At 34.9% G+C, this 13,401-nt stretch overlaps 1 protein-coding gene across 1 annotated transcript in view; it reads right to left on the reverse strand.

The window, feature by feature from the left end:
• LOC147073960 (uncharacterized) overlaps positions 1-5,964 on the reverse strand; it is a 78,048-nt gene extending 72,084 nt beyond the window's left edge. The window contains exon 1 of the mRNA XM_085944710.1: positions 5,949-5,964. Coding sequence (XP_085800836.1) covers positions 5,949-5,964 — 16 coding nt within the window. The remainder of the gene's footprint in view (positions 1-5,948) is intronic.
• Positions 5,965-13,401: the final 7,437 nt, after the last annotated feature.

Here is a 13,401-nt window from a genome sequence, read left to right on the forward strand (position 1 = left end):
ATATTTATTGAACATATTATTGAAGTTATTCTTCTTAAGTGAAATTGAGAGCTGCGCGCGCACACTGTTGCGCACAGGAAAGTGCGCGACAGTATGAAGTTAGCTGCGAATCAACCAGCTGTATACAAACGCAAGTTTGATAGTAGAATTGTTCCGTTGCTTAAGCAACAAATGTATTATTAACAGCCATTTGCAATTCATTACGAAAACAAACGATTAAACGTCAGAGTGACAGTTGTTACTTTAAAAATAAAAACAACGAGAAATAGTTATATGATTTAGTAATACATATAAGTTAAAGCGTATAGAAATAAACCAACGGCGCTCCAATAAGCGGCCCCTTTTCTTGAGTGTGTAATTTAACAAGATAATTAATAGCTAGTCAAAGAATCTTGGTTATCAAAAGATTTGTTTTTGTTTTGTTACGCCAAAGAATTATAACTTCTAACACGCGTACATAAGTACACACACCGATTTTTTTTCTAGTGAATATTATACCATTTTAAGGGTGTCAAATAAAATTAATCAAATTAACGCAGTAATGCATAGAAATTTGAAGGTGAGAAACATATTATAATAAAATAAAGTAGAAAATAGAATCTGACTGCTGGAGCCTAGAGTATTATCAAAGGAAGTAATATCAGCCGGTAGTATTTACATTTTGTTGGTGTTGCCACACGGCTAAAATATGATAACCAGGCAGAAAACTCATTTCCCTAAATTATTACAATTTTTAAAGACTTAATTATTTTTTAAGATAATCAGCGGTTAATCGAAAATCTAAATAAATTCATCGAAATTAAATCAGTAATTTATATGAGAATATTATAAAATAAGTATATTATTATTTGGCCATGGTCGATCGTAAGAAGATCGTATGGGCCTCCATACGGTGGAGGTTGTATTATTAGATTTTTGTTTTTACGAGAAATGAATATTAGCCACTTGCTCAGTTTAGTAGGTCCAGACTCTGCGTTCAAACACTCATTGAAAAACAATTTATCAATTATTTTTGTCAGACTCAGGAATCAAAATCGGGACCAACGAGGTTATAGACTTATAGGTCGATACGTTACCGTTCAGCTCTCTTGAGCATTATTTTATTTACAAGAAAAGTTTGCAAAATTTGAGTACTACATTCAAAAAGTTTTCTTAGCTACGTAATTCGCGGATAAATCTTCGACAGGAGAAAAAGCGATGAGTATTTGGCATTGCATTTTCTATTATCTACAGGAGAGTATTGAGAGCTTAGATAAAAATTACAGATACAGTAGATTGGCTATATGATTGAGGACTTGAACATGATGAAAAGTTTTGGAATGTCATGTAAACTGGAAAGTATTGACAGTGGAGGGTGGTTTTGAAGGAGGGTAGATCACAAGAAAAGAGAAAATTGAGAGCTAAAAAAGAATCGATCAAAAGTAATGATTGTGCATTATAAATTGCCAAGCACTAATAAAATATTCGCTATCGCTATTCGCTAGCGAATGCTGTGTCAGAATTGGAGACACTGTCACGAAATGGTTCGGGGTCACGACCGGAGTCAGACAGGGTCGTGTCCTTGCACCGTTTCTCTTTATCATTCTCTTTGACTTCATACTACGGAAGTCAATACCACCCGACCGAGGCATACCTGTTACCCCCACGGTGAAGCTATGCGACCTGGAATACGCCGATGATGCTGTCCTATTCGACAACTCAATCGAGGGCATTCAAGATACAATCGACAGGTTGCATGACAACTACTTTCGCGTTGGTTTGAAAATCATCGCGAAAAAAACCAACGTCTTGTGCAATAGCACCTGTCTTGATCCAGATTTCCCTCGCGATGTCCATCGCTAACAAAACATCGAGAGCGTCGACAGCTTCAAGTACCTGGGTGTACACATCACGGGAGATGGCATTTTGCAGAAAGAGCTCGCTATCCGAATGGGAATGGCTGGAGCAACATTCAACTCGATGCGAAATGTCTGGGACTCACGATTGTACTAGGTGAAAACCAAATGCCGCCTATTCGACGCTTGCATTCTGACAGTGCTGCTTTACGGTAGCGAATCATGGCACCTTACAAAGGCTCAGAGCAACAGTATACTGAGCTTCGAAAACAGATGTTTGCGACGAATACTGGGTGTGCGGTGGTATGACTTTAGGAGCAACGAGGAGATAAGACAACGCACCAAGCAGCCTCTCATCATGCTGAAAGTGAAGAGGCGACGTTGGACCTGGCTCGGCCACCTGCTGCGGATGCTAGAAAAGAACTTTAACCTGGCTTGCCTGTTCTTCAAGCCGACCGGATTCCGGCGACCTGGAAGGCCGCTAAATATAAATTACCAGGCGTATATCACGTCTAAAATATATTCAAAATTAAATTATGAAGATTCGTCGTATTCTGTGAGTTGTATTTCCTACTTAACCGAATGAAATTGGTTTTGATTAAAACTAAACTATTTGGAATACTACCTCATATACTGTGTTTTAAAAAAACATATCATAATTATATCACATAAAGAAAAATCTGTATACGAAAGGAAAATAAGATACGTCTCATATAGATACTATTCCGGAAAGCTATAAAAAGATTGCATTTTGGACTATTGTGAATAAAAATTCTAAGTTTCTCTGTACGTACAGTTTAGTGATTCTATTTTTACTGTTTTCTCCTTTACATTGTATTGCAATGGTTTGTCATATTTAGCTAATTTTTCAATTTTCAAACAAATGTGGTATATCTTTCAATAACTGTAGTGTTGATACAAGTCGGGTTTTGTTTTCCATGTTGCCTTCCCCTCTATTTTTATGAAAGGAACCTCTTCTCAAGTACAAATTGTGTTAAAGCTCAAGTACAAGTAGTACGTAAAATTTATATGAATGCTATTAAATTTGTGTTATTATTCTTCCCTGACTATTATATTTTTCATCATATCAATAATTTGAAGTATATATTTAGATGTTTGTATGTTTGTACTATACATTGGTTTTTCTTTATACAAATCCACACGCGCAGTCGGATTTCGACAAAATTTGGACAGTAGATGGAGGCCGACGAGCCTAAGTGTGTGGTTGGAGACACCCTGGGGAGTTTTACGGTTTTTTTCAGAAAAAGCCGCCGCGTACAGGGCCTTGAAACGCGAAAGTTAATGTTGCAACCCCCATTTTTATTGTAAGTGTTGCTAGAACGTGTACATTTAAAAAATATTAGCGTATATTTCAGCTCGATCAGAGGTCAAATGGTAAATTTAGATGAAAATAATTGTGTTATTAGAATTGCTATTCGGCAGGTTGGCGCGGGCGACAAGATACGCGTGCTGCTACATTAGATGGGAATGTCTTAGATTAGTCTTTACTCACAGACAATTGCATGTAGTGGAATCAAGAGTGGGGAGTAGTAAAAATCTATATATTTTGGCACCAAATGGAAAAGCCGGAAATATTTTATATCGAAAAGCCCTGGAATGATGGATTGGATAAATGTATATGGATGTAGTTACAGGAAAACCTTAAAATAATAAATTGAAAATCTACTACTTTTTAAGATATTTAAATGCAATACATATATGTACAAAAATACACTTACTATATTATGTTAAAATTACAAATCTCTAATACTATATTTTTGTACTTTTTTAAATACAATCGTTTGCACTGTACGTATTTAGAATTTTTATTTTCAAATATTAAACCATTCCACTCCCGGGCAGCGCCGGGTGATACTGCTAGTCAATATTAAATATTTAATATTTCACGATCATATATTTTTTTTAAATATGTAAAATATATATGTAAAAATGCGTGTACAATCATTTTCATGTTAACATTACTGTGTAAAAAGTAGCAATTTAAAATTAATGTAAAAAAAATATTTTACATATTTTTCTTCACCATTTTTTTTAGATTAGATGGTGGTAGTTCGCATTTTTTTCTCATCAAAATTCATTAAAAATATTACTGTACCGTATTATTATTTCCTGAATTCAACTCTGATGCATAATGCAAAGAAGTGTGAGTTATGTATCCCGTGTTAGATAATATGATGTCGCATAAAACTCAACGAATATTGCATGGAAATGATGGCATTTCAATTTAGAAGGTAGATTCATTTTGGCTTTCCCATTTCAGGTATATAACGATGTTATGTAATAAAATATAGGTACTACGAAGATATTGAAGTAAACCTTATTTTATATAGATGAAACATGCATGAAACTCCACAAACGGTCGTGTAAATTCCCCATCAACAAAGGTGTCCGGCAGGTTGATACCATTTCACCTTAACTATTCACCGCTACTCTTGAAGACTTATTCAGGAAACTTGATTGGGAGGAAAAAGGTGTTCCAATTAATGGTGAGCACCTCAGTCACCTGCGTTTTTCAGATGATATTGTTTTATTCTCACAAAACCCGAAGGATCTCCAAGGTAGAATGAAAGAACTCGCAGATGTCAGTCAAACGGTCGGCCTAAAGATAAATGTCTCAAAGACAAAAGTGATGAGGAACTGCTTTTCGGACACTGCGATTATTTGTATTAATGGCACCCAACTCGAGCAAGTCAGCAGCTACGTCTATCTTGGACAGCAAGTGCCCATAGACGGAAGCATGCATGACGGAATAGCTCGCAGAACAAAGCTGTGCTTTCGGACGTCTAAAAAGTATCTTCAAGAATGAACTACCATTATGTCTTAAGCGTAGGGTGTTCAACCAATGTGTGCTGCCCGTGCTCACGTATGGCTGCGAGACGTGGACCCTCAACACGAGAGGTGTCCAAAGGCTAAGAGTCGCACAGCGAGGCATGGAGAGGTGTATGTTGGGCATCACGTGAAAGGATGCCCAACGAATAAGTAAGAGAAATGAATGGGTTAGGAAGCAGACAGGAGTACGCGATGTAATAGACGTTGCCAAACAGCTGAAATCGAAATAGGCGGGGCACATTACTTGCCGAAAGGACGGCCGCTGGACAAATGCCGTCATCCAATGGTACCCAAGGGGCACGAAACGGCCACAGGGTCGCCCTAAAAGTCGCTGGATTGACGAACTGGTAAAGTTCGGCGGAAATACGTCGCAGCGAACGACACAGGACCGAGAGAGTTGGAAGAAGCTTGGGGAGGCCTTCATCTAGCAGTGGATTGATCCCGGCTGATGATGATGATGTAAATGAAAATGAAGCAAAAAACAACAGGTTCATTTTAATCTAAGAGAATTTCACAATTCACAATGAGATTTAAATGGCAATTTTCATGGCATCTGAAAAGTTAAACCGTTCCAATGACTGGTTAAACAGTCAATACTACAATACTGTAACAACACGTTAATATGAACAATGCGTAATAATGTATTATTACAATAAAATACAAAGTAGATAAGTATATAATTATAAAAAATATTTACTCGCTTGACTGACAGTCATGCATCATCGCAAGAATATTAGATACCTACCTACCGTTAACGTGTCATGTTTTTGTGCGTATGCATGCTATTGAAATTACAATAATTGAGATACCTATTGCATTTTTTTTTTCAGTTTAGTCATCTTTAGTAAATTATTATAATTTTTAAATATATATTAAAAGTTTTACTTGTATTGCAAATATTTTGAAACAAAATCATATATGTACGTCGTCAGAGATCCATATTCGTTGACGTGAAAATTTGAAATGAGCCAGATCCTCTGGCGAGGGGGGGGTTTATACTCCTACAAGTATTTATACTGAAGAAATGCGCATGCGCAAAATTTTTAAAAAAGTATTTTTCTATAAGCGTGTCCATGATTATTTGAATGTCTTTTGTTTTCGATTTTCATCACAACAAATAGCTGTCAAAATCAAGTATTCCATTTTTTAAAATTTACTAGGTTCGCAGAAAAGGCGTTTTTCTCATTGACGTTGCGGGTAATAAACAAGCTTTCTTGTCTACGTAACATTTCATTCCGTTCGATGGAAATGCGATGTACTTACTTATACTCTCCGCCATTTTGCTGAAATCAGATAAGCGTGTTATCTTCTTCTATTTCTATTCTACTATTTTAGTCTCAATGTTATCTCAATTCATTACGTGCTAATTTCGTAAATCGTAGTGCAAATTCTTTTCATCAAGAGTTACATTGATGTACATTGTTTGTTATGTTCGCAGAATTATCGGCAATTCACTTGAATGGATTGTTGGTGTAAGCCTAAACAATTTCGCGAATCCTGTGTTATATTAGTTATTAACTGTATGTTGTGTGTATAAGTCCTTGCAACTTTTGTGAGATAAAGTTTCTTATACGTAAATTTATGAAACTTCTTTACTATAAACTGAATGAATATGGATGATTTTACGTTTCAAAGTGAAATAACGTACGTACTCTCAGAATTAATGACGATGTGGCATTTGCTGTGGTGCATAGTGTGCGTCAGATACTTTGACAAGTGCTTTCTTTTACGAAGACTCATGTCTCCACTACAGGTATGATGGAGACTAACGTGGTTTCCCATGGGAATACACGTATTCGATACATATCTGCATGCAAGTGTTTTTGATTCTTATGAACTTGAAACATGTGAAAAATATATGTGTATCTACAGAAATCTGTTGAGTCTGAAGTCAGTATTCAAGAAGCTCTTATGTGAAATAACCGTGATAGAATATAATGTTTTATCAAAAATGAAAAAAAAAACTTTTCCCAATATCTGGAGACTTTTTGAATGGTATACTTGCTCTTGAGAGAAGTTGTTTCTTAAATTTAATAAAAAATACTTTTATTCAATGAATAAGACACACAATTTGAGAATGTTACATTCTATATATTGAACATACATCATTTGAAAACATCTCATGCATATACACATTAGAAAAAATCTTTTTGTAGAAAAAAATACGACACATGACTTGACTTGAACCTGTGTCCGCTTTATTCGCGCCAGTGTGATTTTCCAAGTTAGCTACGGACATCCTACTTAATTACGACGATTTGTTGAATAAAAGACAAAAAATATTTAATTATTAGTCTAAGAAGGTACGCTATAAAACTAAATAATGGAGTGATCCGCGACGTCGGTTAGTAATTGTAGAATTAATTATTGATACCTACCATAATTTAATATACTAAAACCGATAGCCAACATTATTACGCAATTCGATAAGCATTTCATGTAACAAAAAAGTACGATTATAATTGTCATGATTCAATTTTTTTTACATTGATTACATATTGGGAAGGAAGGAAGAAGGAAGTATCGGTGATGAAATGACGAAATATGGCATAAGTAATACTATTTAATCACTTTCATGGTGTTATACGGTAATTTTTGATAAAATACTGCATTTACAACAACAATTTGGACCAGTTTCATACGAGTCGATAATAAAATATCATTATATTTCAATTAATAAGGTCTTATTTTTATACTCACAAAACCGTTGGCCTGATCGTTATATTAATATATTGTATTAGTATAATAATAATATATGCCTACATCTACTCTAAAATAACATTTAAAAGTATGTATTTTCTTTTGTAAATACGTATCTAAAACAAAACAAATAATAAACAAAACGTCAATTAAATTATAAAACTAGGGATCGAGAGAAGTGTACGCTTCAAGGAGAGGCCTTCATTCAGCAGTGGAGTTACCCAGGACGATGCTGATTCTAGATTGAATTCTCAAGAAATCATACGTAAAGTATTTACAAAATAATGGCACAGTGTAGTATATTTTTGCGTTTCCACCGTGTCTCCTTCTTCCTTCTTTACTCGACGTTTTACGACGACTCTTAGAGCAACGTTTACATTCACATACCTACACTACATTTTCATCATAAAACATATCATCTCTTGATAATGGCCTCTGCAACGAGCCCGAAACGTCGAGTAAAGAAGGAGACACGGTAGAAAACAACCGTGAAAGCCTCAAACATTATAATGGCACAGTGCTTTTCAAAATCTTATACAATATAACACAGTGTCTACATGTAGGTACATAGCAGAAAACAAGAGAATGAAAACGAGAAGTATTGTGCGGAAATTAAACAACAAAGATTCGGAAATAAAAGCTATTGACATTTTCGTACATCAGTTAACAGGAAATAATTATTCTAATACGAAACCATAGGCAAAATTGGATTTCTCATACTGTACAAAAAATATACGTAATATGTAGGAAAAAAGAACCTACCGAAAATGCAATATAAATTTAACAAAATAAATGCTTGTTTTAATATAATATGATATTGTTTTAGCTTTAGGTACTCATGATTTTAATACCTAGTATAAGATTATTTTATTTTAATTAGACATCACAAATATTGAAAACCATCAAAAAGATAGATATTTTATCGGAGTGTTTTATTTTAAACCCATATATTTCACATCCAGGTGATCGATTTTATTGTAAAGATTTTTATTTATTAATATTCTTTCAAATAATTTATATTAAAACCTATCCGGGGTTTATCAATCTCTTTGACTTCATACTACGGAAATCAATACCACCTGACCGAGGCATATTTTTTTATCACCACAGTGAAACTATGCGACTTATAATACGCCGATGACACTGTCCTATTTGATAACTCAATCGAGGGCATTCAAGAGATATTCGACATGTTGCATGAAAACTCGTCTCGCGTTGGTTTGAAAATTAACGAGAAGAAAACCAACGTCCCGATCCAGATTTTCCTCTGATTAGCGATTGACAAAAAAACATCAAGAGTGTCGACAGTTTCAAATACCATGGGGTATACCTATCTACATTAGAGGCGAGGGCTTTTTTCAGAGAGCGCTCTCTATTCGAATGGGAATGGCAGGGAAACATTCATCTCGATGGACTCACAATTGTACTCGGTCAAAATCAAATGCCGCTTACTTGACGCTTGCATTCTGACGGTGTTGTTCTACGGTAGCGAATCATGGCACCTTACGAAGTCTAAGAGCAATCGTGTACAGAACTTCTAGACAGATGTTTCCGATGGATACTACAGGATACAGGAGTAACTAGGAGACAAGAAGCCTCTTAACACGCTGAGAGTTGCAACCTGGCTCGGCCACGTGCTGTGGATATCAGAAAAGAACTTCTATCTAGCTTGTCTGTTATACAGGCCAACCGGATACCGGCATCCTGGAAGGCCGTTAAATACTATCTATAGAGTGTACCTATAAGGCGGAACTAGGGGATGCTGGTACCTATGACCTGGAATGATGAAAGAAGACCGGCGAGCGACAGGGATTCTTGCGCATTCTCCGCTTCAACTAAGAAGCGGATATGACCGAAGAAGAAGAGATTTACAAAATTCAGAAAATTCGGATAATTTTGTGTTTATACTATACTATAATTATTTAAATCAATGTAATAATTATATTGCTAATATTATGATATCCTCACATTAATTTAGTAACAATTAAATCAATTATTGCCATTTATTAATGGAATTTGAATATGTAGATACTTCTGTTGATGTAATTTTATTGTTAGCAGTTATTAGCAAAATCTATTACATAAGGAAACCTTACCACCTATGTCACCCGTGAATGTCATGTCACTAGTTTTTTCATGCTTTAGGTAGGTACCTATTTAAATATTTAAATTTGTATTATTTGTGGCATTATAAGACAATCATTGAAACTATATTATTTTTTTATGAAACGCCAAAGTATACTTTTATTGATAACTTAATGGCTTAGTATCGAACATTTACCACTGTATAGGGGAGGGAAGCTCATTTAATGAGTGGAATATTATCACCTGAATTCAGCCGTAAAATAAATGAAATATTACGATAGTAATAGTTATTTTATCACATTATTAAAGTCACTTTAATCATAAAACCGCATGAAATTGTAATGGAAATACAAATCAAAATTATTTGAATAAAACTGTCGACATTAAAATGAGATGTAAAGCTAAAGTAGTTATAAAGTAAATTACTGTGTAAAATTATTAAAATGTCACTTGATATGAAATAGTGTTTCTGGTCGGGACTGGAGGTAATGTATTTAAGTTTTGCTAGCTGGCTAATTTTTGTTGAATCATCGTTTTCCCATAAACAGGTAAGTATAATATTGTTAACACTTAATTTTTAATAAAATATTTGTAGGTAGGTACCTGAGGTTATGTTAGGACATGTCAAAAAGAATAAATTCGGTAAAACGCTATTTAAGATTTTTATGTTAATGCATTACGACTGTATTATTTTTTAAGTGTTGCGGGTTGTTATGAAAATAATCAAAATGTAAATTGATCCTGAAACATATGATAATTTTGTTACAATAAAATATATTATCGGTTCTTAAATCATTTTTGACAAAATTGAATATGATACATAGTACGGGATCTGAAGTAGTGACTTGTATTGGAGATTAAAATGGCATATCAGTTGTATGTATTGTCACACCCCCGAATTGTCACCAATTGCAGGATATCTTCTGGGGATCTAGAGAGGCCGGAGCCATTTTCGGGTTGACATAATACAATAATGGTCGATTACAAAAAAAAATAGGTATCCGGAAACGATGTGAATCCCGGCCATTAAAAAAAATCTGCAACGCTGCAAAAGTGCTCGAAAGCCCTAACATGATTGCCGCGCAGATGCTCCTAGACATCCAATTCGTTCTCTGTAAAAATTATTAAAAATCATACAAAATGTAGTAACCACATAATAGTGTTAACCGAATAAAAAATCACCGTTTTAGTTAGGACAGCATGCATATGAAGGGGTGGACAAGTTCACGTATCTCGGATCCAGCCTAAATACCCAAAATAAGACAGCAGAGGAGATAAAAATCCGCCTTATCTCCGGGAATAAATGCTGGCATGCCTGCAAGCGACTGGTGGGGTCGAAAATTTTAGGTCGAAGAAGTAAACTTCTAATTTATTAAACAATTATAAGGCCAGTGGTCACTTAGGGCTGTGAGACTTGGTGCTTAACTCAAAACGAGGAAAACAAATTAGCTGTCTTCGAGCGCAAAATACTCCGCAAAATCTTTGGACCCACGTTGGAAAATGGGAACTACAGAATAAAAATGAACCACGACTTGGAAGAGCTGATTGAACAGCAAACAATTATAAGATACTGTAAGTCCCAAAGACTACGATGTGCGGGACATGTGGAGAGAATGCCTGAAGTTAGAGCGCCAAGGATCATGACGAAGTGGCTACCCCAACGGAAGAGACCCAGAGGCCGTCGAAGAAGGAGATGGACTGACGCCGTAGAAGTGGACTGGCTTCATATAGGAAGACCCGGTAACTGGAGAAGTGTGGCGAGAGACCGGAGTGAGTGGAGAGCGGTTGTGGAGGAGGCTAAATCCCACCCCGGGATGTAGCGCCGTGGAAGAAGAAGAAACCACATAATAGTGTTAACCGAATAAAAAATCACCGTTTACGACAATTCCGAGGTGTTATTTGTTCACTCCCAAGTCCCAAATGACAGACGATGACCAGCAACTAGCATACTGAGCGAGAATAGAAATGCATCTTCTCGCTGTCGACTTGACGGGAGATGACAATAATAATATAGTTATGAATTTCAGGATTAGTACCTAAATAAATCACACACGACCACAATGACCGAGTTGGTAACGTGTCGGCATGTAATGTTGTGGGTGCCGAGTTCGAATCCTGGATTTGGTGAACAAAATCATATATATATATATATCATTAATATATATAAATAAATATACCTACAGATTTTCCCATACGAGGAAATAATACTTATTATGAATGGGGTACTAATAATGAAAAGAGAATTCTTCTATATACTACCTAATTGGACATTAATAATAAGAATTGGTTTTGAGATGACAAATAAAGATATAAGTCATTTACTTCAATTAAGTTCACACTAATCGTTTGTTGAACCTTTGAAGTTATATCATTTATTTTCGTGTTCATATACCTACTGAACGTTCTATGAGTAAATAATAATAATTGTCAGTGATATAATATTATCTCTTTTTGCCGTCATAACAAATTATTTCAAAAGTACGTGGGCTTGTTATGCAAAAGGAAGCGAAATATATTTTTACGCGTTCCCGACTCTCTCAAAATTTGCATTTTCATATGTATCATGTGACATTGATCTACGTGTGTAAAATTATGAACACGTAGTGAAAAGTTGACGCCTACTGTATAAGAATACCAAAATTGGAATTATATTATATTTTTAGAAACATAAATAAATACTGTGGCCTCTCGTCTTATGGTTTATTTTTATGTAAGGTTGAGTAGGTGGTTGGGAAATTGGGTGAAGAATTTTGATTTCCAAGAGCGCTATGTGTCGTCTCATGAAAGGTGGAATCTCTGATGATTGACGTGTTCAAGTTCTAGAGCTGGAGGAGGAAGCACCGTATTAGGCGAATAAATGTCTCTATGGGTACTGGCATCAATGAACGTCTCTCGGCCACCTACAAGAGACGTGTTCTTCAAATATTTGGTCATATTGTTAGAACAGATTCCAGGTCGTTGATCACTAATGTTATCGAAAGAAGAATTTCGTGGGGGCATCCGTATTCCAAATGGACTAATTTACAAAAAAAAAAAAAAGAACTGAAATAATGACTGAAGTAATAAGATCAGCCCAAAACCCCATTAGATAGAAAAAGTTTGTTGGCAACGCAGTGATCACCATTCTCAGGAATGAGACAAAGTACCTACCTATATCAAAATATCCTTTTCACCTTTCCACGACGGTTGTATTAGGTATTACTATGGTATAATTTTCAAAAGTAAACATTCCAAAATGCTATAGTTGCATACTCAATAAGTTTAATTTAGTACTCAAAGCTAGGCTTTCATCGTTCAATCCTACGTTGACCAGAAAACATTGTATTTTATATTCTGCAAAGCAAGCCATAGTGTACAGAAATTGCCAATAAATTTTCCGTTTGACGATGGTTGAACGCGTTGATCATAAATTAAATAATTACAAGATAAAAAGAACTTTTTATATAAGTACAACGTTTTAAAATTTTCTGTTAAATCATATAAATTTGACTTGACTAGCTTAAACGATCAAAAAAAAATTGTACTTGATAGAAATAATACTGATATGTCATATTGATTTCCATAGTAACGCATGTATATATTAATATTAATAATTTAATTGCTAGGACCTACTTAGCAACCAATAATAGTGTTACTTTTTATGGATTTCTTCCGAAATAACTTTTGATATAAAACAGAATTAACTGAAAATGAAATCAATTCTACTTAAAGATGGCTAAAAGTATTAAAAAATGTATTGGCATCGTGTTCTGATGTATTCGAAAAATTTCAAATGTCCAGCTAGTCGGGAAGCTAGTTAAAAATCGATTGCAAGATTTGTACCAGACAAACAAGCACCGACAAATAAGAATACGAGCTAAGAAAAACGTTGTAATAAAAATAGATTATAAAACAGAATGAAGAAATAGATAATTATTTTTTTCAGATTAGT

This window comes from Rhyacophila brunnea, unplaced genomic scaffold (genome assembly GCF_057557595.1).
Source record: "Rhyacophila brunnea isolate RB1 unplaced genomic scaffold, BYU_Rbru_1.0 scaffold_17, whole genome shotgun sequence".
NCBI classification, from domain to species: Eukaryota; Metazoa; Arthropoda; class Insecta; order Trichoptera; family Rhyacophilidae; genus Rhyacophila; species Rhyacophila brunnea.